Source organism: Scyliorhinus torazame, chromosome 3 (genome assembly GCF_047496885.1).
Source record: "Scyliorhinus torazame isolate Kashiwa2021f chromosome 3, sScyTor2.1, whole genome shotgun sequence".
Taxonomy (NCBI): Eukaryota; Metazoa; Chordata; class Chondrichthyes; order Carcharhiniformes; family Scyliorhinidae; genus Scyliorhinus; species Scyliorhinus torazame.
Genome location: NC_092709.1, coordinates 347,271,347 through 347,295,942, shown reverse-complemented (window position 1 = coordinate 347,295,942; position 24,596 = coordinate 347,271,347). Strand labels below are relative to the sequence as shown.

At 52.9% G+C, this 24,596-nt stretch overlaps 1 protein-coding gene across 1 annotated transcript in view; it reads left to right on the top strand.

The window, feature by feature from the left end:
• dysf (dysferlin, limb girdle muscular dystrophy 2B (autosomal recessive)) overlaps positions 1 to 24,596 on the top strand; it is a 427,787-nt gene that overhangs the window by 60,001 nt on the left and 343,190 nt on the right. Inside the window, exon 5 of the mRNA XM_072497740.1 lies at positions 21,283 to 21,409. Within this exon, the coding sequence (XP_072353841.1) occupies positions 21,283 to 21,409 (127 nt within the window). The remainder of the gene's footprint in view (positions 1 to 21,282; positions 21,410 to 24,596) is intronic.

Below are 24,596 nucleotides of genomic sequence, written 5' to 3'. Positions count from 1 at the left end.
TAATCCAGCTCCCTCACACTGTCACTCAGTAACCCCTCTCCCACAGCACCCTGTGTTACTGACTGTATCTCTACTGATGTTAATCCAGCTCCCTCACACTGTCACTCAGTAACCCCTCTCCCCCAGCACCCTGTGTTACTGACTGTATCTCTACTGATGTTAATCCAGCTCCCTCACACTGTCACTCAGTAACCCCTCTCCCCCAGCACCCTGTGTTACTGACTGTATCTCTACTGATGTTAATCCAGCTCCCTCACACTGTCACTCAGTAACCCCTCTCCCACAGCACCCTGTGTTACTGACTGTATCTCTACTGATGTTAATCCAGCTCCCTCACGCTGTCACTCAGTAATCCCTCCCCCAACCCTGTGTTACTGACTGTATCTCGACTGATGTTAATCCAGCTCCCTCACACTGTCACTCAGTAACCCCTCTCCCCCAACCCTGTGTTACTGACTGTATCTCGACTGATGTTAATCCAGCTCCCTCACACTGTCACTCAGTAACCCCTCTCCCACAGCACCCTGTGTTACTGACTGTATCTCTACTGATGTTAATCCAGCTCCCTCACGCTGTCACTCAGTAATCCCTCCCCCAACCCTGTGTTACTGACTGTATCTCGACTGATGTTAATCCAGCTCCCTCACACTGTCACTCAGTAACCCCTCTCCCCCAACACCCTGTGTTACTGACTGTATCTCTACTGATGTTAATCCAGCTCCCTCACACTGTCACTCAGTAACCCCTCTCCCCAGCACCCTGTGTTACTGGCTGTATCTCTATTGATGTTAATCCAGCTCCCTCACACTGTCACTCAGTAACCCCTCACCCCCAGCACCCTGTGTTACTGACTGTATCTGTACTGATGTTAATCCAGCTCCCTCACACTGTCACTCAGTAACCCCTCTCCCCAGCACCCTGTGTTACTGGCTGTATCTCTATTGATGTTAATCCAGCTCCCTCACGCTGTCACTCAGTAAACCCTCTCCCCCAGCACCCTGTGTTTCTGACTGTATCTCTACTGATGTTAATCCAGCTCCCTCACACTGTCACTCAGTAAACCCTCTCCCCCAGTACCCTGTGTTTCTGACTGTATCTCTACTGATGTTAATCCAGCTCCTTCACACTGTCACTCAGTAAACCCTTGAGATACCCTCAATTACGACTCAGGAGAGGAGTTTGGTAATACAAAGGCTTTAATTACCAGAGAACCAGACAGCTGCCGAGAAATGTGCTCACTGCACGCTGCCTACTGAACGTAACCTTATTTCCAGCTTCCTGGGGGCGGAGCCAGAGGTGGAGTCCCCCACGGTTCCAAACCCGGTCTTAAAGGAGCCTACACATTAAAGGTACATGTGTATACAGATATCATTTATCACATTCACCCCCTGTTTAAAAAAAAAATGCATATTCCGTTGGGGGTGAAATGGAGTTACAAGTTCAGTCTTTTGGATGGTCTGTTTGCCCGTGTCGACCTTCTCAGCTCCGGTGGTTGTGCGGCGGATACGGTCGTCCTCGGCGGTGGTATATCCGGGCGCACGGTTGTCTGAGCCTTGGCCCGCGTTGGAGCAGGGGGGGATATCCGGAGTGACGAGGGTGATTGGTGCCGGCGCCGGCTGGGTGGAGGGGGGCACTATGGGGGGGGGCGCTGTCGGAGTCGACAGCCGGTGCGGGGAGGGGGGCGTCGATGGGCGAGCCAGCGGGTGACTGGTCTCGCAGGGAGTCGGTGTCCTGCCTGCTGTCGGGGTGCTCGACGTAGGCATATTGAGGGCTTGCGTGTAGTAGTTGGACCCTCTCGACCAGTGGATTTGTTTTATGGCTCCTCACGTGCCTCCGGGGTAGAACTGGTCCCAGAGTCGTCAGCCGACGTGGAAGCGAGACCCTAGAGGTGGACGTCTGGGGAAGACAAACAATCGGTTGTGAGGGGTCTCGTTCGTGGCCTTACAGAGGAGCGACCTAATGGAGTGTAGGGCATCGGGTAGGACCTCCTGCTAGCGGGTGGTTGGGAGACTTCTTGACCGTAGGGCTAGAAGAACAGCCTTCCAAACTGTTGCGTTCTCCCTCTCCACCTGCCCGTTTCCCCCACGGGTTATAGCTGGTCGTTCTGCTCGAGGCGATGCCCTTGTTGAGCAGATATCGACGCAGCTCATCTCTCATGAACTATGTACCCCGGTCGCTGTGGATATAAGCGGAGAAACTGAACAGCGTGAAGAAGCTGTGCAGTGTCTTGATTACGGAGGCTGAGGTCATATCGGGGCAGGGGACAGCGAAGGGGAAGCGGGAGAATTCATCGATGACAGTGAGGAAATAACTGTTGCGGTTGCTGGACTTGAGGGGCCCTTTGAAGCCCACGCTTAGTCACTCAAAGGGCCCAAAGGCCTTTACCAGGCGAGCCTTGTCTGGTCGATAGAAGTGCGGCTTGCACTCTGCACAGATCTGGCAAGCCTTGGTCATGGCCTTGACCTCCTCGGTGGAGTAAGGTAGGTAGCGGGACTTGATGAAATGGGCAAGCCGCGTGAACCCCGGGTGGCAGAGGTCATCGTGGATGGCCCGCAGACGGTCTTTCTACGCGTTAGCGCACGTGCCGCGGGACAGGGCATCTGGGGACTCGTTGAGCTTTCCCGGACGATATGTAATATCGTACGTGTAGGTGGAGAGTTCGATCCTCCACCTCAGAATTTCATCATTCTTTATTTTGCCCCGTTGTGCGTTATCGAACATGAAGGCGACCGACCGTTGGTCGGTGACGAGGGCGAACCTCCTACCGGCTAGGTAGCGCCTCCAATGCCGCACAGCCTCCACTATGGCTTGTGCCTTCTTCTCGACTGCAGAGTGTCGAATTGCCGAGGAGGTGAGGGTTCGGGAGAAGAACGCTACAGGTCTGCCCGCCTGGTTGAGGGTAGCAGCCAGGGCGACGTCTGATGTGTCGCTTTCTACCTGGCAGGGAATGGTTTTGTCCACCGCGTGCATGGCGGCCTTGATGATATTGGCCTTGATATGACTGAAGGCCGACTGAGCCTCAGCCGTCAGGGGAAAAACCGTGGTCTTAATGAGTGGACGGGCTTTGTCCGCATATCTGGGGACCCACTGGGCATAATAGGAAAAGAGCCCCAAGCACCGTTTGAGGGCCTTGAGGCTACGGGGGAGGGGAAGTTCCTTAAGGGGGCGCATGCGGTCGGGGTCTGGCCCTCGAACCCTGTTTTCCACGACGTAGCCGAGGATGGCTATCCGGGTTGTGTGGAACACGCATTTCTCTTTATTGTATGTCAGATTGAGGGCCCGGGCGGTCTGGGGGAACTTCCTCCGGTTTTCGTCATGGTCCTGCTGGTCATGGCCGCAGATGGTGACGTTGTCCAAGTACGGGTATGTAGCCCGTAAGCCACCATTTGATCCATTGCCCTTTGGAAAACGGAGACTCCGTTTGTGACACCGAAAGGGACCCTGAGGAAGTGGAGGAGCCGACCGGCTGCTTCGAAGGCCGTATAGGGGCGGTCCTCTGGGCGGATAGGGAGTTGATGATAGGCCGATTTTAGGTCAACCGTCGAGAATACGCGATACTGGGCGATTTGGTTCACCATTTCTGCAATGCGGGGAAGTGGGTGCGCATCGAGTTGCGTAAAGCGGTTTATGGTCTGGCTATAGTCTACCACCATACAATGTTTTTCTCCGGAGCAGACTACCAGTACTTGTGCCCTCCAAGGGCTGTTGCTAGCCTCTATGACCCCTTCTTTTAGTCGCCGCTGAACCTCTGACTTGATGAAAGTCATGTCTTGGGCACTGTACCGCCGACTCCTGGTGGCGACGGGCTTACAGTCGGGAGTGAGGTTCGCGAAGAGGGGGGAGGTGCAACTTTGAGTGTCGCCAGGCTACATACCGTGAGCGGGGGCAGGTGTCCGCCGAACTTCAGGGCCAGGCTTCGGTGGCTGCACTGAAAGTCCAGACCGAGCAGCAGGGGGGCGTAGAGGTGAGGGAGGACATAAAGTTTAAAACGGGTGTATTTGGCGCCTTGGATAGTAAGGTTCGCGACACAATGCCCCGTGATTTGGACCGAATGAGACCCAGATGCGAGGGCGATAGTTTGGGAGGCGGGATAGGTGCGCAGGGAGCAGCGTCTTACCGTGTCTGGATGGATAAAACTCTCCGTGCTCCCGGAGTCAAAAAGGCAGGGGGTGTCGCGGCCGTTGATTTGAACCTGCATCATTGAGTTTCGCAGGTGCTTCGGCCGAGATTGATCGAGCGTGATCGCTCCTAGTTGCGGGCAGTCAGAGTCCTCGGTTCAATCGGACTCGCAAAATGGCCGCCGCCGTCGGTCGCACGTTTTGAGTTTTGAAGATGGCCGCTGCCAAAATGGCCACCCCCATGACTTGCACGAGGTCGATGACGCGTCGGAAGTAGGCGTGTCCGGCCGCCGCGCGGCCGCGTTGCGAGGCCTGTGGTCCCGGGAGTTTGATTTCTGGGCCTGATGAGACCTTTGTTTCTGGCCTTTGAGCCCAGCCAGGCAGACCTTCGCGAAGTGCCCCTTCTTTCCGCATTCGCCACAGATAGCGCAGCGGGCCGCGCAATGCTGGCGTAAGTGCTTGTCTTGCTCACAGAAATAGCATTGGGGGTCCCTGGTGTGAGCGGGTCGCCGCGCGGCGCAGGCCTGAAGCGTGGCCGAGTCTGGAGGGGATCGAGAGGGGTTCACAAGGGACGCGGAGTACGTGCGGAGATTATGGTGGGCCGCTTCCAGGGAAGAGGTGAGCGTTACCGTGCCCTGGAGATCCTTCGCTCCGTCTTTTAGGAGCCGCTGCTGGATGTACGTGGATCGGATACCGGACACGAAAGCATCACGAATATGTAAGTTCATGTGGACTTCTGCCATCACCTCTTTATGGTCGCAGTTATTGGCAAGTGCGGTGAGTCTCTCCAAGTATTCATCTAGCGTTTCCCCGGAGCGCTGGCGGCAGGTCGAGAGCAAATGTCTGGCGTGTACCTCGTTTATCGGCTTTACAAAGCGCTTCTGTAGGATTTCGACCGCCTTTTCGTACGTCGTAGCTTTCTCGATCACGGAGGATAGCCGGTGGCCCACCTGGGCATGTAGTAAGCTCAGCTTGCGAGGTCCGTCAACTTCAGTCTCTGAGGAATTCAGATAGGCCTCAAAGCACCGGAGCCAGTATTTAAAAATTTCAGTGGCCTCCGGCGACCGAGCGTCCAAATTGAGCTTCTCCGGCGTTAGACCGCTGTCCATCTTGATGTACTCTGGTTATTAAATTGAGATACCCTCAATTACGACTCAGGAGAGGAGTTTGCTAATATAAAGGCTTTAATTACCAGAGAACCAGACAGCTGCCGAGAAGTGTGCTCACTGCACGCTGCCCGCTGAACGTTACCTTATATACAGCTTCCTGGGGGCGGAGCCGGATGTGGTGTGCCCCAGGGTTCCAAACCCGGTCTTAAAGGGGCCTACGCATTAAAGGTACATGTGTATACAGATACCATTCATCACAACCCTCTACCCCATCACCCTGTGTTACTGACTGTATCTCTACTGATGTTAATCCAGCTCCCTCACACTGTCGCTCAGTAACCCCTCCCCCCAGCACCCTGTGTTACTGACTGTATCTCTACTGATGTTAATCCAGCTCCCTCACACTGTCACTCAGTAACCCCTCTCCCCCAGCACCCTGTGTTACTGACTGTATCTCTATTGATGTTAATCCAGCTCCCTCACACTGTCACTCAGTAACCCCTCTCTCCCAGCACCCTGTTACTGACTGTATCTCAACTGATGTTAATCCATCTCCCTCACACTGTCACTCAGTAACCCCTCTCCCCCTGCACCCTGTGTTACTGACTGTATCTCTACTGATGTTAATCCAGCTCCCTCACACTGTCACTCAGTAACCCCTCCCCCAGCACCCTGTGTTACTGACTGTATCTCTACTGATGTTAATCCAGCTCCCTCACACTGTCACTCAGTAACCGCTCTCCCCCAGCACCCTGTGTTACTGACTGTATCTCTACTGATGTTAATCCAGCTCCCTCACACTGTCACTCAGTAACCCCTCTCCCCCAGCACCCTGTGTTACTGACTGTATCTCTACCGATGTTAATCCAGCTCCCTCACACTGTCACTCTGTGACCCCTCTCCTCCAGCACCCTGTGTTACTGACTGTATCTGTACTGATGTTAATCCAGCTCCCTCACACTGTCACTCAGTAACCCCTCTCCCCCAGCACCCTGTGTTACTGACTGTATCTCTACCGATGTTAATCCAGCTCCCTCACACTGTCACTCTGTGACCCCTCTCCTCCAGCACCCTGTGTTACTGACTGTATCTGTACTGATGTTAATCCAGCTCCCTCACACTGTCACTCAGTAACCCCTCCCCCCAGCACCCTGTGTTACTGACTGTATCTCTACTGATGTTAATCCAGCTCCCTCACACTTTCACTCAGTAACCCCTCCCCCCAGCACCCAGTGTTACTGACTGTATCTCTACTGATGTTAATCCAGCTCCCTCACACTTTCACTCAGTAACCCCTCTCCCCAGCACCCTGTGTTACTGACTGTATCTCAACTGATGTTAATCCAGCTCCCTCACACTTTCACTCAGTAACCCCTCTCCCCCAGCACCCTGTGTTACTGACTGTACCTCTATTGATGTTAATCCAGCTCCCTCACACTGTCACTCAGTAACCCCTCTCCCCAGCACCCTGTGTTACTGACTGTATCTCAACTGATGTTAATCCAGCTCCCTCACACTTTCACTCAGTAACCCCTCTCCCCCAGCACCCTGTGTTACTGACTGTACCTCTATTGATGTTAATCCAGCTCCCTCACACTGTCACTCAGTAACCCCTCTCCCCCAGCACCCTGTGTTACTGACTGTATCTCTATTGATGTTAATCCAGCTCCCTCACGCTGTCACTCAGTAACCCCTCTCCCCCAGCACCCTGTGTTACTGACTGTATCTCTACTGATGTTAATCCAGCTCCCTCACACTGTCGCTCAGTAACCCCTCTCCCCCAGCACCCTGTGTTACTGACTGTATCTCTACTGATGTTAATCCAGCTACCTCACGCTGTCACTCAGTAACCCCTCTCCCCCAGCACCCTGTGTTACTGACTGTATCTCTACTGATGTTAATCCAGCTCCCTCACACTGTCACTCAGTAACCCCCCCCCCCCTCCCCCCCCCCCCCCCCGCCAGCACCCTGTGTTACTGACTGTATCTCTACTGATGTTAATCCAGCTCCCTCACACTGTCACTCAGTAACCCCTCCCCCCAGCACCCTGTGTTACTGACTGTCTCTCTACTGATGTTAATCCAGCTCCCTCACACTGTCACTCAGTAACCCCTCTCCCCCAGCACCCTGTGTTACTGACTGTATCGCTACTGATGTTAATCCAGCTCCCTCACGCTGTCACTCAGTAACCCCTCCCCCCAGCACCCTCTGTTACTGACTGTATCTCTACTGATGTTAATCCAGCTCCCTCACGCTGTCACTCAGTAACCCCTCCCCCCAGCACCCTGTGTTACTGACTGTCTCTCTATTGATGTTAATCCAGCTCCCTCACACTGTCACTCAGTAACCCCTCCCCCCAGCACCCTGTGTTACTGACTGTCTCTCTACTGATGTTAATCCAGCTCCCTCACACTGTCACTCAGTAACCCCTCTCCCCCAGCACCCTGTGTTACTGACTGTATCGCTACTGATGTTAATCCAGCTCCTTCGCACTGTCACTGAGTAAACCCTCTACCCCAGAGGGGGGAGGGGGGGTTGCGGGGGGCTCCAGTTGCTCAGATTGACTCTCCCAGCTGGCTCCTATCTGCAACCGTGGGATGTGAGAAATCTGAGTGAATCAGCAAAGGGAAGCGGAGAGCCTGTGGCCCTGTGATTCAGAGCCCAGCAATGCCAGCAACAGAATCCAGACGGCAAGAGCACTGCCTGAGGTCTGGCTGACCTGTAAGAGCAAACATTGATCAAATAACCCCAGTGAAGTCACTGTCGGGTTTTAACGAGAGAGGAAGGGAGTCTGTCGGGAAGGCTAATTAAAAGCCACTCCCATTCGCTGGTTAGGAAGCAAGGCCGCTGATTGAAGAGGCCTTGGGAGGGTGCAGAGAAGGCTGGTGCTGCGGAGAATGTTGTGGAATCGTACAGCACAGAAGGACGCCATTCAGCCCATCGTGCTTTTTCTGGCTTGGACAGACGGATTAGGAGCAGGAGTCGGCCACTCGCCCCTTCAAGTCTGCTCCACCATTCAATAAGGTCACGACTGATCTGATTCTAACCCCGAGCCCACATTCCTGCAAACCCCCCAATGACCTTTCGTCCCCCTCCTTGTTAATCAAGAATCTATCTCACTCTGCCTTAAAAAAAATTATGCTTCCACGGCCGTTTGAGGAAGAGAGTTCCCGAGACTCACCCCCCTCTGAGAGAAAACATTTCTCCTCATCTCTGTCTTAAATGTCAGGGGCTGGTTTAGCACACTGGGCTAAATCGCTGGCTTTGAAAGCAGACCAAGGCAGGCCAGCAGCACGGTTCAATTCCCGTACCGGCCTCCCCGAACAGGCGCCGGAATGTGGCGACTAGGGGCTTTTCACAGTTACTTCATTTGAAGCCTACTTGTGACAATGAGCCATTTTCAATTCAATTTTTCATTTCAAATGGGAGAACCCTTATTTTTAAACAGTGACCCCTAGTTCTAGACTCTCTCACAAGAGGATGTTGTCAATAACCCTCAGAATTCACAGATTCATAGAATTTACAGAGCAGAAGGAGGCTGTTCGGCCCATCGAGTCTGCACCGGCTCTTTGGGAAGAGCACCCCACCCAAGCCCACACCCCCACCCTGTCCCCACACTCCCTCCTATCCCCATAACCCCACCTTACCTTACCTTATTTTTTGGGATACTAAGGGGCAATTTAACATGGTCAATCCACCTACCCCTGCATGTCTTTGGACTGTGGGAGGAAACCGGAGCACCCGGAGGAAACCCACGCAGACACAGGGAGAACGTGCAAACTCCACATAGACAGTGACCCAAGCCGGGCATCGAACCTGGGACCCTAGCGCTGTGAAGCCATTGTGCTAACCACCATGCTACCGTGCTGGCCACAATCTTAAAGGTTTCAATCAAGCTGCCTCTTATGGTTCCAAATTCCAGTGGTTTCAAGCTTAGCCTGTCCACCCTTTCCTCGTCAGACAATTCAACCACTCTAGTCATTCATCTGGGAAACGTTCTCTGAACTGCTTCCAACGCATTCATGTCCTTTTTTAAAATTAGAAGACGAATACTCGACACAGTATTCCAAACGCAGTCTCACCAATGCCCTGCATAATTGAACCATGACCTCCCTCTGTTGTATTCATACATGGAAACATACATAGAAAATAGAAGCAGGAGGAGGCCATTCGGCCCTTCGAGCCTGCTCCGCCATTCACTATGATCATGGCTCATCATTGAGTTCAATACCCTGATCCCACCTTCCCCATTTTCCCTTGATTCCTTTAGCCCCAAGAGCTATATCTAACTCCTTGAAATTAACACGATGTTTTTGCCTCGACTACTTTCTGTGGTAGCGAATTCCACAGATTCACCGCTCTCTGGGTGAAGAAATTTCTCCTCATCTCAGTCCTAAAACCCTTATCCTCAAACTATGACCCCTAGTTCTGAACTCCCCCACCACCGGGAACATTCTTTCTGAATCTACCCTGTCTAATCCTGTTAGAATGTTGTCAGTTTCTATCAGATTCCCCTCACAATAACAATAACACTCTATTCGCTTTCCTAATGACTTGCTGCACCTGTACACTAACCTTTTGTGATTCATGCACTAGGCCACCCAGATCCCTCTGCACCTCAGACTTCTGCAATCTCTCCCCATTTAGCTAATAAGCTTATTTTTTATATTTCCTGCCAGAATTGACAATTTCACATTTCCGCACAAATATCTTCCATTTACCAGATCTTTCCCCACTTACCGACCCTATTTATATCCATAGAGTTTGTACAGGGCAGGAGGAGGCCATTCGGCCCATCGGGCCTGCACCCACACTCTGAAAGAGCTCCCCACCTCGCCCCACTCCCCACCCTATCCCCATTATCCTCACCTAACCTGCAACCCTTTGGACACTAAGGGCCAATTTAGCGTGGCCAGTGCATCTAACCTGCACATCTTTGGACTGTGGGAGGAAACCGGAGCACCCGGAGGAAACCCACGCAGCCATGGGGGGAACGTGCAGACTCCGCACAGACAGTGACCCAGCGGGGAATCGAACCTGGGACCCTGGCGCTGTGAGGCAGCAGTGCTGACCACTGTGCCATGGCACCGCCCTCTGTAGCCTTCATATGTCCTCTTCACAACTTACTTTCCTACCTATCTTTGTATTGTCAGCAATTTTAGCAACTATACCTTCAGTTCCTTCATCCAAGCCGTTTCTATAAGTTGTAAAATGTTGAAGCCCCAGCCCTGATCCCAGTGGGACATCACTTGTTGCATCTTCCAACCAGAAAATGACCCATTTTTGCCAACTCTGTTCCCTTTAAGCAGTCGATCTGCTATTCATGCCAACATGTTGCTCCCTACATCATGAGCTTTAATCCTCTGCAATAACCTTCAATGTGACACCTCATCAACTGCTCTCTGAAAGTCTACGTGCAGTATGTCCACTGGAGCACAAGCTCACCCAGTGAGGAGACCCACGTTAGACCCTCACTGGGAGACCTAGGACCGAGGCCGCAGAGCCTGTCGCTGGCACCAGTGCTCCTGTTGGCAGTTACGGGTGGTGAGGATAGACGCTCCCATCTCACAGACCAGGTGCCAGTCGCCGATGGGGACAGGGGTGCAGTGCGGACGTCATGTTAAGGGTGGCGCAGCAGCACAACTCAGGGTGACCATGTAACCTGGTGACATTAGATACCTGATGCGCAATCAATTACTCTCGAGACAAGGTGAGTCATAACTAATAGGCTTTAATCTGCTAGAACTGTACCCAGCAGCTTCGATACAGAAAGTGAAGGCTGCTGGGACGGCATCGGTTGTTATACTCTGCCTCTTAGGGTGGAGCTATGTACATCAGCCAATGGTAGACTCCTGGGTCTAACCAATGGTCATCCACCTCTCAGATACCGCAATACCTGGTATTACCACAATACCCAAGGGAACCCTCACCTTGCTGACATCCCCTGTCTCTCCCCTCCCCCCACGGAGACGTGGATATCAGACTACAGCCAACTTTGCTCGCTACCTATCAGGCCGCTGCTGCCGTTGCAGACGCACAGCCGTGAGAGCATCAGAGCCAGCCCAGGGAGGAGCCTCCACGAGAGCAGCTTGCTCCTGAAGAGCAGGGGCCAGCCAGTGAGGCTGAAGCACCGGCCGTCCAACAGGCCGAGGAGGAGGTTCGAAGGAGGCGCCGCATCGGGGCACGACATTGACAGCCGTCCTTTGAGGAGTGGCTGGGCTGTGCGCGCCGCTGAAGACTCCGGCTCAGCAGGGAGACCGTGCGGCACCTCTGCCAGATGGCACCGTGGGGCTATGGAGGAGGACGCCTGCGTCCGCTGGTCGTCAAGGTGACAGACGTCCTGAACATTTATGCCTCTGCCTCATACCTGGGCCCGATGGGGTGACCTGTGTGAGATTTCACAAACGTCTGCGTCTGTGCTGTCACGGAGGCCCCATGCGCCCAGGGGTTGGATCATCTTCAACCTGGACTAGACCCAACTAGATGGCCGGGCAGCACAATTTGCCGCCATCGCTGTTATGCCCCAGGTCCAGGGGGCGATCGGTGGCACGCAGGTCGTCCTCCAAGCACCAGTCCATCAGGGGATGTCCTGCATCAATAGGAAGGGCTTCCACTCCCTGAATATGATGTCAGTGGGTGACCACCAGTGATCCACAGTGTGTGGCAGGATGTATGCATCATGCATATCTGTGCCCGGTAGCCTGGTAGCAAGCAAGATGCATACATCCTGCCGCAACTGTGGATCCCGGCACCTTTGAGATGCTCCCTGGGGTGAGGGGTTGGCTCTGGGGAACAATGGTTACCCACTCAGGTCATGGCTAATGATGCCTGTACGGAGGCCCCAGACTGACGTGGAGAACCATTATAACAACGTTCGTGCAGCAACCAGGAGCGATGGTGAGCAGTGCTCCGACATCCTCAAGATGAGCTTCCCATGCCTGGACCACTCTGGTGGGGCTCTCTAATAAAGCCCCAGGGAGGATCTCGAGCATCGTGCTGGACTGTACACGGGACAACCACATCACTTCCAGATTTACCAACTAGGCCCTCAGCAGCTCCACCGCCCTACCCACTTCTGCCCCCCACCATCCACTCCCTCCAATGTAATTTCCCTCCACAGAGAATCTCCCTTCCTTGGAAGCTCTCATCCTTCTCTCTCCCTCAGTCCTTCACTCCACCTTCCACTCAGCCATCCACTCCTTCCCGCTACCGCAACTCCCCCTCCCCCCTCCGAGGGCCATGCCAGCATCACCAGGGTGTTGCCCCTGGGCAGGCAGAATCAGCGGCTCTTACCCATGGGACTGAGGACGATGACGACGCGCTGTGAGGTGAGCTCTGGTGCTCCTGATCGCTCGACAAAGTCTGACTCCTGTCTTTCGGGTGACATTCCACTGTCTGCCCAGGTGATCCCGGCACGTCTACTGGCCAATCCATCTCGGGGGCCTATATTTCTTGCGGTGAAAGGTGCGGCAGTTGCGGGAGATGGTGAATGGGTTAACTCAATGCGGATGTTTTCACACAAGGTGGGGCTCACCTTACTGCCTCCGTGCCCTGCCACTACTCAGTGAGGATGTCACCGTGTGAGACATTCATGTGTCATGGGTACCCTGCCCCAACCGCTACACCCCAACCTCCCCTGGCAGACACCACCTAGCAGACACACAACACCTAGCCCCAGCCCATCCTTCACATCCGCCAGACAGGTGAGAGGCAGGTTGGAGCCCTCAGGTGTCTCTGGGCCACACAACTTTTAAGAGACCAGAGGACAAAGACAGAATGGTTCACATTTGTTATCTTGATCAGCAAGTATGAAGACTCTGCTAATCGCTGCTTCACTACAGTATGTTTTTAGTATCTACCGTGTAACACAACTTTAGTTAGCATGGATATTTCATTCCTCGGAAAAAAACTCCCAAAAGCACCAAGATAGACTGTGATAATAAGTAAGTGGACCAAAGGACAAGATGGAAATCAATGAAAAAGACTCTTGACAATCATGTGCAGTGTAAAACAGGTGATTCACGATGCGTTTATTACGTACTCCTGTCCTGGCAATTTGACCCCACAAAGCCCTCTCTCGGTAAACTCCTTGAGCACAAAATAAACAGAACTTCAGCCATGATCCCTTCCTCGGTTCACAAGATAATGGTGGATGACAAAGGCTCAGCTCATATCTCATCCATCCAGAATGACACATGAACATTTGTATTCGAAGCAGGAATAAGCCATTCGGCCCCTTGAACCTGCTCCACCATTTGATAACATTGCCTACATTATATCAGTGACTACAACTCAAAATTACTTAATTGGATGTAGAGCATGTTGACACATCACAAAAGATGTATGGATGTCGGTTTTGTCTTTCTGCCGTTACATGAGGCAGAGTGACTTGTAACAATGGTGATATTGGAGGCCTGGTTGCTGATTATCTTCGGATAATTAATCACAGAGCAATAAACTCATGTTGGGAAAGTGGCTACAAATAAATCCCTACATCTACTAAATAATTCAACTCTCTAGCTAATACAACCTTACCATTCTGACTTCTCTGGCACCAACTCACAAGATACATGAGTTGCCCTTTTTATGCTGATGACATTATCCCAATGATTTGACAATCAGACCAGCATTGTCTGAAGAATGTAGATTGAATTGGTGATATGTATTATTCAGAGAAGAGTGATACAAGATACAAAATTCAATCTTGCCTTAACTCTCGAACTGCATTGTTTCCCATTTCTTCAGAAGCTGTCACATAGACTTGTGAATTTACTGCCCAAAATTAGAAAAATGCAATTAATAAATAAGGTACCCCAATAGCAAAGGAAAAGTGACTTCCCCTCTATCCCAAGACAAGCCCACTACCTCCCCCCAAGCCACCTCCCCAACCTCCCCCTCATGCCATCCCAATAATCTCACTCCCCCACTCAAACCCCACCACATCCTGCCGCTTCATCTCTCACCATTGCCCCCCACCCTGAGTAACCCCAAGCTCCCCCATGCCACCTCAACATCCTCAAACTCCTCCACACAATCCCCACTTCCCCCATGCCGCATAATCTCCCCTACCCAATCCCCCACCCCACACCACCCCCAAGCTCCCCCATGCCACCTTAACATCCTCAAACCCCCCCACCCACTTCCCCATGCCACCATATCCCCCACCTCCCCCAACCCACGCCACCCGTCACCACCCCTCCCGCCGCTCCATCTCTCCCACCTCCCCCCACCCCAAGTAACCCCAACCACCCCCTATGCCACCTGAACATCCTGAAACTCCTCCCCTGCTTCCCTCCATGTTGCCTCATCTCCCCCACCCACCCACCACCCCCCTTGCTGCCCCGTATCCCCCACCTTCCCCACGCCAAGTTATCCCCAACAGCCCCTCATGCCACCTGAACATCCTCAAGCTCCCCCACCCAATCCCCACTTCCCCCCATGCTGTCCCATCTCCCCCACCCCACTCCACCCCCAACCACCCCCCCATGCCGTCCCATTTCCCCAATTCTTCCACCCAATGCCACCCACCCACCTGCCCCCATGCCGCCTCAACATCCTCAAACTCCCTCCACGCCATCTCCCCAACCTCCCCCCATGCCACTCCAAATTCCCCCTCTCAACCTGCACCTCCCCCCAAGCCGCCACATCGCCCCCACTGTTGTGTTCTGCTTCCTCATGTAGCATAAGCTGCTCCTTGATATATACTCTGACAAAGGAAGGTTCAGACTTGGAGATAGGTTTAACACATTTATTGAACAGTTAACAATTCTCCTACTTGAGTTTGACTCTCCTGTTAATCTTGCTATAGTAACTCAGTCTAACTAACCAGTCTGCTCTAAGCCATGCGGTGGGTGTGATGCTTCCTGATCTGCCCCTGTCTCTCTGAGTGTCGCCTGTGGAAAGAGAAAGAGCATGTGTGCCCTGTCCTTTTATATGGGTTGCCCCCTTGTAGTGCCACCACTGGGTGTGTCTTGACTGCCCATTGGCCGTGTCCTATCTTACTGACCTATTGGTTGAATGTCTGTGTGTCATGATGTTTCTGGTGCTCCCTCTAGTGTTTACTTAGTCCTAGTGTATCTACATTAACCCCTTGTATTTACAGTGATGCATATCGCTACACCCACCTCCCTCCATGCCCCCCAATATCCACAACCTCCCACCCAACCTCCCAAACTCCCCCACCCCTCCAACAGAGTAAAGCTGCCTCTGCACTGCTCAGTCAGCAGTACGGCAGCAAGGCAGCTGTCCGAGGATTGTTTGCTGGGTCAGCGTGGATGGAATACTGTGGCTCCCTTTCTCACTCGATAACCACAGACCATGTCATTTCTGTTTAAACATTATCGCGGTTTTGCTGCCAATCACAGCAACGCCAGAGAATTATTTCGAAACATAATGAACTTATTGTCCCAGGGAGAGAGGTTTGAAACAGCTGACAGCGAGAGCTGGAGGCCGGAATGTATTGGAATTCACTGTTGTTGATCCCACTCTTCAGGAGAATTCCTGGGAGAGTTGGAGGATGGAACAAAGCCGAACAGTGGCTGAACACTTTCTTGCAGTAGTTGACTAGAGATGTGTTCAGCTGGTTGAGATAGGCCGGTGGGCTGGGTGGAGACGGTGGCACAGTGCCAATATCAAATTCAATTAATAAAACTTGGAATATGAATCTTGTCTCAGTATTGGTGAAACCATTGTTGTAAAAATTCACCTGGTTCGATAATGCCCTTGTGGACAGGAAATCTGCCATCCTTATCTGAGGGAGCTTTATTCTGTATTGTGGCGTGGAAACTTTGGAGGGGCTGGGAGCACGGTGATGGGACAGCATAAAGGCAGCTTTACTCTGCCACTAACCTCGTGCTGTACCCTGGGAGTGTTTGATGGGGACAGTGTAGAGGAAGCTTTACTCTGTATCTAACCCCGTGCTTTACCTGTCCTGGGAGTGTTTGATGGGGACAGTGTAGAGGGAGCTTTACTCTGTATCTAACCCTGTGCTGTACCTGTCCTGGGAGTGTTTGATGGGGACAGTGTAGAGGGAGCTTTACTCTGTATCTAACCCTGTGCTGTACCTGTCCTGGGAGTGTTTGTTGGGACAGTGTAGAGGGAGCTTTACTCTGTATCTAACCCCGTGCTGTACCTGTCCTGGGAGTGTTTGATGGGGACAGTGTAGAGGGAGCTTTACTCTGTATCTAACCCCGTGCTGTACCCTGGGAGTGTTTGATGGGGACAGTGTAGAGGGAGCTTTACTCTGTATCTAACCCCGTGCTGTACCTGTCCTGGGAGTGTTTGTTGGGACAGTGTAGAGGGAGCTTTACTCTGTATCTAACCCCGTGCTGTACCTGTCCTGGGAGTGTTTGATGGGGACAGTGTAGAGGGAGCTTTACTCTGTATCTAACCCCGTACTGTACCTGTCCTGAGAGTGTTTGATGGGGACAGTGTAAAGGTAGCTTTATTCTGTATCTAACCTTGTGCTGTACCTGTCCCTGGTGGGTGTTTGATGGGACAGTGTAGAGGGAGCTTTACTCTGTATCTAGCCCTGTTCTGTACCTGTCCTGGGAGTGTTTGATGGGACAATATTGATGGAGCTTTACTCTGTATCTAACCCTGTTCTGTACCTGTCCTAGGGTGTTTGATGGGACAGTTTAGAGGGAGCTTTACTCTGTAATTAACCCCGTGCTGTACCTGTCCTGGGAGTGTTTGATGAGGACAGCGTAAAGGGACCTTTACTCTGCATCTAACCTCGTGTTGTACCTGTTCTGGGAGTGTTTGATGGGGACAGTGTAGAGGGAGCTTTACTCTGTATCTAACCCCGTGCTATACCTGTTCTGGGAGTGGTGATGGGGACAGTGTAGAGGGAGCTTTACTCTGTATCTAGCCCTGTTCTGTACCTGTCCTGGGAGTGTTTGATGGGACAATATTGATGGAGTTTTACTCTGTATCTAACCCTGTTCTGTACCTGTCCTAGGGTGTTTGATGGGACAGTTTAGAGGGAGCTTTACTCTGTAATTAACCCCGTGCTGTACCTGTCCTGGAAGTGTTTGATGAGGACAGCGTAAAGGGACCTTTACTCTGCATCTAACCTCGTGTTGTACCTGTTCTGGGAGTGTTTGATGGGGACAGTGTAGAGGGAGCTTTAATCTGTATCTAACCCCGTGCTATACCTGTTCTGGGAGTGTTTGATGGGACAGTATAGAACAAAGAACAAAGAACAAAGAAAAGTACAGCACAGGAACAGGCCCTTCTGCCCTCCAAGCCCGTGCCGACCATGCTGCCCGTCTAAACTAAAATCTTCTACACTTCCTGGGTCCGTATCCCTCTATTCCCATCCTCTTCGTGTATTTGTCAAGATGCCCCTTAAATGTCACGACCGTCCCTGCTTCCACCACCTTCTCCGGCAGCGAGTTCCAGGCACCCACTACCCTCTGTGTAAACAACTTGCCTCGTACATCTACTCTAAACCTTGCCCCTCTCACCTTAAACCTATGCCCCCGAGTAATTGACCCCTCTACCCTGAGGAAAAGCCTCTGACTATCCACTCTGTCTATGCCCCTCATAATTTTGTAGACCTCTATCTGGTCGTCCCTCAACCTCCATCGTTCCAGTGAGAACAAACCGAGCTTATTCAACCGCTCCTCATAGCTAATGCCCTCCATACCAGGCAACATCTTGGTAAATGTCGCCCGCACCCTCTCTAAAGCCTCCACATCCTTCTGGTAGTGTGGCGACCAGAATTGAACACTGTACTCCAAGTGTGGCCTAACTAAGTTTCTATACAGCTGCAACATGACTTGCCAATTCTTCTACTCAATGCCCCGGCCAATGAAGGCAAGCATGCCATATGCCTCTTGACTACCTTCCCCACCTGTGTTGCCCCTTTCAGTGACCTGTGGACCTGTACACCTAGATCTCTCTGACTGTCAATACTCTTGAGGGTTCTACCATTCACTGTATATTCCCTACCTGCATTAGACCTTCCAAAATGCATTACCTCACATTTGTCCGGATTAAACTCCATCTGCCATCTCTCTGCCCAAGTCTCCAAACGATCTAAATCCAGCTGTGTCCTCTGACAGTCCTCATCGCTATCCGCAATTCCACCAACCTTTGTGTCGTCTGCAAACTTACTAATCAGAACAGTTACATTTTCCTCCACATCATTTATATATACTACGAACAGCAAAGGTCCCAGCACGAGAGAGAGCTTTACTCTGTATCGAACCCCATGCTGTACCCGTCCTGGGAGTATTTGATGGGGACAGTGTAGAGGGAGCTTTAATCTGCATCTAACCCTGTGCTGTACCTGTCCTGGGAGTGTTTGATGGGGACAGTGTAGAGGGAGCTTTACTCTGTATCTAACCCCATGCTGTACATGTCCTGGGAGTGTTTGATGGGACAGTGTAGAGGGAGCTTTACTCTGTATCTAACCCTGTGCTGTACCTGTCCTGGGCGTGTTTGATGGGACAGTGTCGAGGAAGCTTTACTCTGTATCTAACCCCGTGCTGTACCTGTTCTGGGAATGTTTGATGGGACAGTGTCTAGGAGCTTTACTCTGTATCTAACCCCGTGCTGTACCTGTTCTGGGAGTGTTTGATGGGACAGTGTCGAGGAGCTTTCCTCTGTATCTAACCCCGTGCTGTACCTGTTCATGGAGTACACTGCGCCCAGTATCCACCGCCTGAGGCCATTGCCTGAGGCCCGTCCCACAATGCTCCGTCGCCGACCAGCCGAATTCCCGACTGCGTGGTTCTAACATGGTCCCACCGCCCGGGATCCTCGCGTAGAGGCTGCGGACTCAGCCCGGGGCCGCCACAGTCGGGGGAGGGCCGATCGGCGGGCTGGGGGGGGGCTTCAATCGGGGCTGGGGGCAATGTGAGTGGGCGGTCCAGGTCCGCGGGCTGAGTCCGCCATGGAGCATGGCGCGGCCTCTGACCCGGAAGTGCTGGGGGCCGTTTCGGCAGCTAGAGCTGCGAGCTCTACGCCGGCCTCCTGCTAGCCCCCTGCAAAACGGGGAATCCGTGGCCTTTTAACGCCAGTTCTCCTGGCATAAAAAAACAGTTTTGCCAACGGTGTGGGGACATAGTCCCAAAAACGAAGAGTCTTTGGCTCAGATGGTGGTTCTTTAGCTTACTTTCTCCACAGCTAGTTTTCAGATTAGCGTCTCCGGTTTCCTGACGGTAATGGTCTTCTTTGTAGGGTCATTCATTCAGGGTCCCTGTAGTTTAGAAAAATACAACAATCACAGGCAGCAGGCTATCTGGAGACACCTTGGGCTGGATTCTCTGCTCCACGACGACAAAATTGTGGCCGGCACCGGAGTGGAGAAGGAGAATCCAGTTTCCCGCATATAATCAGGTCCGGTGGCGATTCCCCCAGTCTCCAGGCCCCGAAAAGCGGCGTACTCAGAGTATGCCGCGCCGCTTATCACCTACCTGCGGCCATTGCTGGAGGCCCACCCCACCATTCTCCTCCCCCGATATCCCGCCGGCGTGGATGTAACATGGTCCTGCCAGTCGGGATACTCAGTCCGCGGCCGCCATGGTGGGGGGCGGGCCGATCGGAGGGCGGGGGGGGGGGGGGGCTTATACGGCACCGCACTAATTGTGGGCGGGCAGTCCGGGTTGGGCACGCGGCCGATCGGGGGGCACTATTTGGAGGGTCCAGCTGTGCGGTCTGAGTCCGCCATGGAGTGCGGCGCGGCAGCTGAAGGCCGCTGCCATGCACATGCGCGGCCTCCGACCCGGAAGTGCGGCGGCCATATTTGCAGCAAAAACTCCCAGATCCACTCTGGGTCCCTGCTGGCCCCCTGCAGTGCGATGAATATGGGGCCGTTTCACGCCAGGTTTTCTGCTGTGGGGACATCGTCCCAAAAACAGGGAATCCAGCCCCTTATTTCTCATGAAACTGGGCCTTCAGCTTGAGGTTCGCACTCAAGCCTCTATCTTTCTGAAAAAACTTTATTTCACATCAAACCTTGCCTTCAGCTCGTGGTTTGATTTCAGGCCCCCTGCAAACCCAGGAGGACGTCACCCAGACCTTCTGGAGCGAGTCAGCCCTCACAGTGGCCTTCTGGAATATGGCATTGAGGATCAGCCATGAATGGCGGAGCGCGGCTCGAGGGTCTGGATGGCCTATTCCAGCTCCGAGTTTCCATGAGTGCACACTCATGTCCCTGGGCTGGGAGTTAAAGCACTGAGTCACTATCGCACAGGTCACTAAAGAAAAAAGACACATTTTCCAGGGCAGCACCGAGGCAGGGACCCGGGTTAAATTCAGGCCTTGGGTGACTGTGTGGAGTTAACACGTTCTCTACAATGTCAGCGTGGGTGTTCTCCGGTTGCCCTGGTTTCCTCCCACAGTCCAAAGGTGAGGAGGTGAGGTGTATTGCCCATGCTAGATTGTCCCTTTGTGTCCAAAGGTTTGGTATGGTGACAGGGATAGGGCAGGTGAGCGAGCCCAGGTAGGGTTGCTCTTTCGCAGGGTCGGTGTAGACTCGACGGGCCAAATGGCTCCGTTCTGCACTGTAGATTCGAAATGCAACTTTTGGTCAGGGGAGAGACCGCGGTATAGAGGTAATGTCACTGGACTAGTTATCTACAGGCCCAGGCTAATGTTCTGGGGGAATGGGTTCAAATCCAATCAAGTGGTGGAGTTTCGAGTCAGAAAAGATTGGGTTCAATGGAAGTTATCACTGAATGTTTTAAAAACCATCGTTGATGTCATTTAGGGAAGGAAGTCTGGCCGTATGTGACTCCAGACCCAGAGCAACATGGTTCACTTTTAACTGCCCCCTGAAATGGCCGAGCAATACGCCCAGTTCAAGGGAAATTAGAGGCTGGAATGCTCTTATGATCTGGAATATGAAACTTTACAGTTTGCAATGTTCCCTGGTCAAACAGCAATTGTACTCAATGACGCAAACATGGACATATCTATTCGCAATCCGTCCGAAAGGGGCACTGGTTTATCTTCACAAATAAACGTGGATGACCTAATCCAGCCATGTCTGCCACTTTGGCTAGTCTTGAGTAATTGTGCTTCTCTTTTCTCTTTGTCCTTTACAGGCCACCATAGTCCTGCAGGTCTCGTACATACCTCCAGCGGGAGCCGCGCCCTTATTCCGCCCACAACCACCGGTTCAACCTGAGGTGGCAACGACAGAGGTCTTAGTGGACACTGATGCCCCCACTGGTAAGATAATGTGGGCGGTGGGGAAGAAGGGCAGTGGTTGACGAGCCAAATGTTACTTCTGGTTAATGTGTGAAATCTTCGGGTGGAGACTGAACCCATCAATTCCGAAAACTTTGATCTCCGAATATGTAAAATTGTAGACCCTCTAGACGCAGACTTGGAGGGAGCGCTGCATTGTGAGAGGTGCAGACATTTGCATGAGATCTTACCGGGGTGAACTTGTGTGAAAAAAAGGTTTTCCTTTCAGTAGACAGCCTTGCACACAACGAGCTCGTGATGCACCCACCACCTTGATACAAATAAATACAATGACCACCTGGCATAGAGACATACCTGCAAAACTAGCATGAAGAAATAACCGTTTGGTGTGTTTGTGGTGGTATTGGTTCATAAGTTCATAAGGTGAGGAGCAGAATCAGGCCATTCGGCCCATCAGGTCTGCTCCACAATTCGATCATGGCTGATCTCACCCTGGCCTTAACTCCACCGTTCTGCACCCACCCCACCCCCTCCCACCAGTTCTCCATAACCCTTCAACCCATTACCAATTAAAAAGCTGTCTACCCCCTCCTTAAATTTACTCACTGTCCCGCCATCCACCGTACTCTGGGGTAGCAAATTCCGCAGATTCACCACCCTTTGGGAGATGTAGGGTGGGCTTTTCCGACCCCCCGCCGGGTCGGAGAATTGCTGGGGGGGGGGGGGGGGGGGAACGCCGTGAATCCCGCCCCGCCGCCCGGACGCCGGCTGCCGAATTCTCCGGCGCCGGTTTTCGGGCGGGGGCGGGGAGCCGTTGGCAGCGCCCTCCCCCCCCCCCCCCACCCCAGCAATTCTCCGGGCCCCGATGGGCCGAGCGGCCGCCCGCTTTCAGCCAGTCCCGCCGGCGTGAAATGGACACGGTCCATCACGGCGGGACCCGGCTTGTCGGCCGTCTAGCGGGGTCCTCGTGGGGGCGTGGGGGGATCCGGCCCCAGGGAGGGCACGGTGGCCTGGCCCGCGATCGGGGCCCATCGATCTGCGGGCAGGCCTGTGCCGTGGGCGCGCTCTTTCCCTCCGCGCCGACCTCTGTCGGGCTCCGTCATGGCCGGCGTGGAGAAGAACACCCCTGCGCATGTGCCAGAACACGCCAGCGGTTCGGTGCATGCGCCAACCTGCGCTGGCCCACGGCGGCCTTTCGGCGCGGCGCCAACCCCTCCGCCGCCAGCCTAGCCCCGGGAGGTGCGGAGGACTCCGCACCTTCCGGGTGGCCCGACGCCGGAGTGGTTCGCGCCGTTCTTGGAGCCGGCATCGGGCCATCGCGCCAAATGCGGGAGAATCCCGCCCGGAGTTTCTCCTCAACTCTGTTTTAAATTTGCTACCTCTTATCCTAAGGCCTCTCATTTTGGAATGCTCCACAAGGGGAAGCATCTGCTCCACGTCTACTTTATCCAGACCTTTTAGCATCTTGTACACCTCGATTTGATCTCCCTCATTCTTCTAAACTCGAGAGAGTATCGGCCTGAACTGTTCAATCTCTCCTCATACAACAAACCCCTCATCTCTGGAATCAATCGAGTGAACCTCCTCTGAACTGCCTCCAAAGCCACTACATCTTTCCACAAATAAGGGGACCAAAACTGTGCACAATACTCCAGGTGCGGTCTCACCAATGCCTTGTATAGTTGCAACAACACTTCCTGACCTTTATACTCAATTCCTTTTGCTATAAATGCCAACATTCCATTTGCTTTCCTTATTTCCTGCACCTGCATGCTCGTTTTCTGTGACTCATGCACTAGGACACCCAGATCCCTCTGTATCGGAGCACCCCGAAGTCTCTCCCCATTTAGACAATAAGTTGCCTTCCTATTTTTCCAACCAAAATATATGACCTCGCAATAATCCACGTTAAACTCCATCTGCCACATTTTGGCCCACTCTCCTAACCTCTCTATATCCAATTGTAAGATTCTTATTTCCTCATTGCAACTTTAAATTTTTTTTTAGAGTACCCAACTCATTTGTTCCAATTAAGGGGCAATTTAGCGTGGCCAATCCACCTAACCTGCACATCTTTGGGCTGTGGGGGCGAAACCCATGCAGACACGGGGAGAACATGCAAACTCCACAGTTGCAGTGCCCTGAGCTGGAATCCTTTAGCCATTAAACTGCTCGAGTGGATCATCACTGGTTACAGGAATCGCGAGGCCATGGGACAGCTTGATCGCTCTCTACCATCTAGGTAGTCACGTGATGCAATTATAATGGAGTTGTTGACTAGTCTTGGCAATCCCTCAATCATCCTTGTGAGTTTTAAATAAGATCAAATAATGATGGAAATGCTCAATGGGTCACGCTGCACCTGTGAAGTGAGAAGTAGCGTTAATGGGCTGCATTCCTGGTTTAGCACACCAGGGGCTGGTTTAGCACACTGGGCTAAATAGCTGGATTTTAAAGCAGACCAAAGCAGGCCAGCAGCGCGGGTTCAATTCCTGTACCAGCCTCCCCGAACAGGTGCTGGAATGTGGTGACTAGGGGCTTTTCACAGTCACTTCATTGAAGCCTACTTGTGACAATAAGCGATTTTCATTTTCATTCTCCGCACCCCGACGCCAAAATTGTGTCCGGTGCCGGGGTGGAGAATCCATTTCAGCTTCCGAAACCGGGACCGGCGCCGGTTCCCCGATCCTCCAGGCCACATATAATAATAGTAATCTTTTATTGTCACAAGTATGAAGTTACTGTGAAAGGCCCCTCGTCGCCACATTCCAGCGCCTGTTCGGGTAAGCAGGTACGGGAATTGAACCCGTGCTTCTGGCCTTGTTCTGCATTAGAAACCAGCTGTCTAGCTCACTGAGCTAATCACCTACCTGCGGCCATTAATGGAGGCCCGCCCCACCATACTCTGCCCCCGACTAGCCGAAGTCCCGATGGCGTGGATCGAACATGGTCCTGCCGTTCGGGATACCAGCGTGGCGTCTGCGGACTCAGTCCACGGCCGCCCGGGTCGGGGGTGGGCCGATCGGAGGGCAGAGCTGTACGCGGCCGGGAAACGTTTGTGCGGGAGGCCAGGGTCGGGCGTGCGGCCAATCGGGGGCACTATGTTTAGGGTCCAGCTCCGCGGTCTGAGTCCGCCATGGAGCAAGGTGCAGCCATTGGAGGCCTACGACCCGGAAGTGCGAGGGCTTGTATCTTCAGCAAAAGTTGA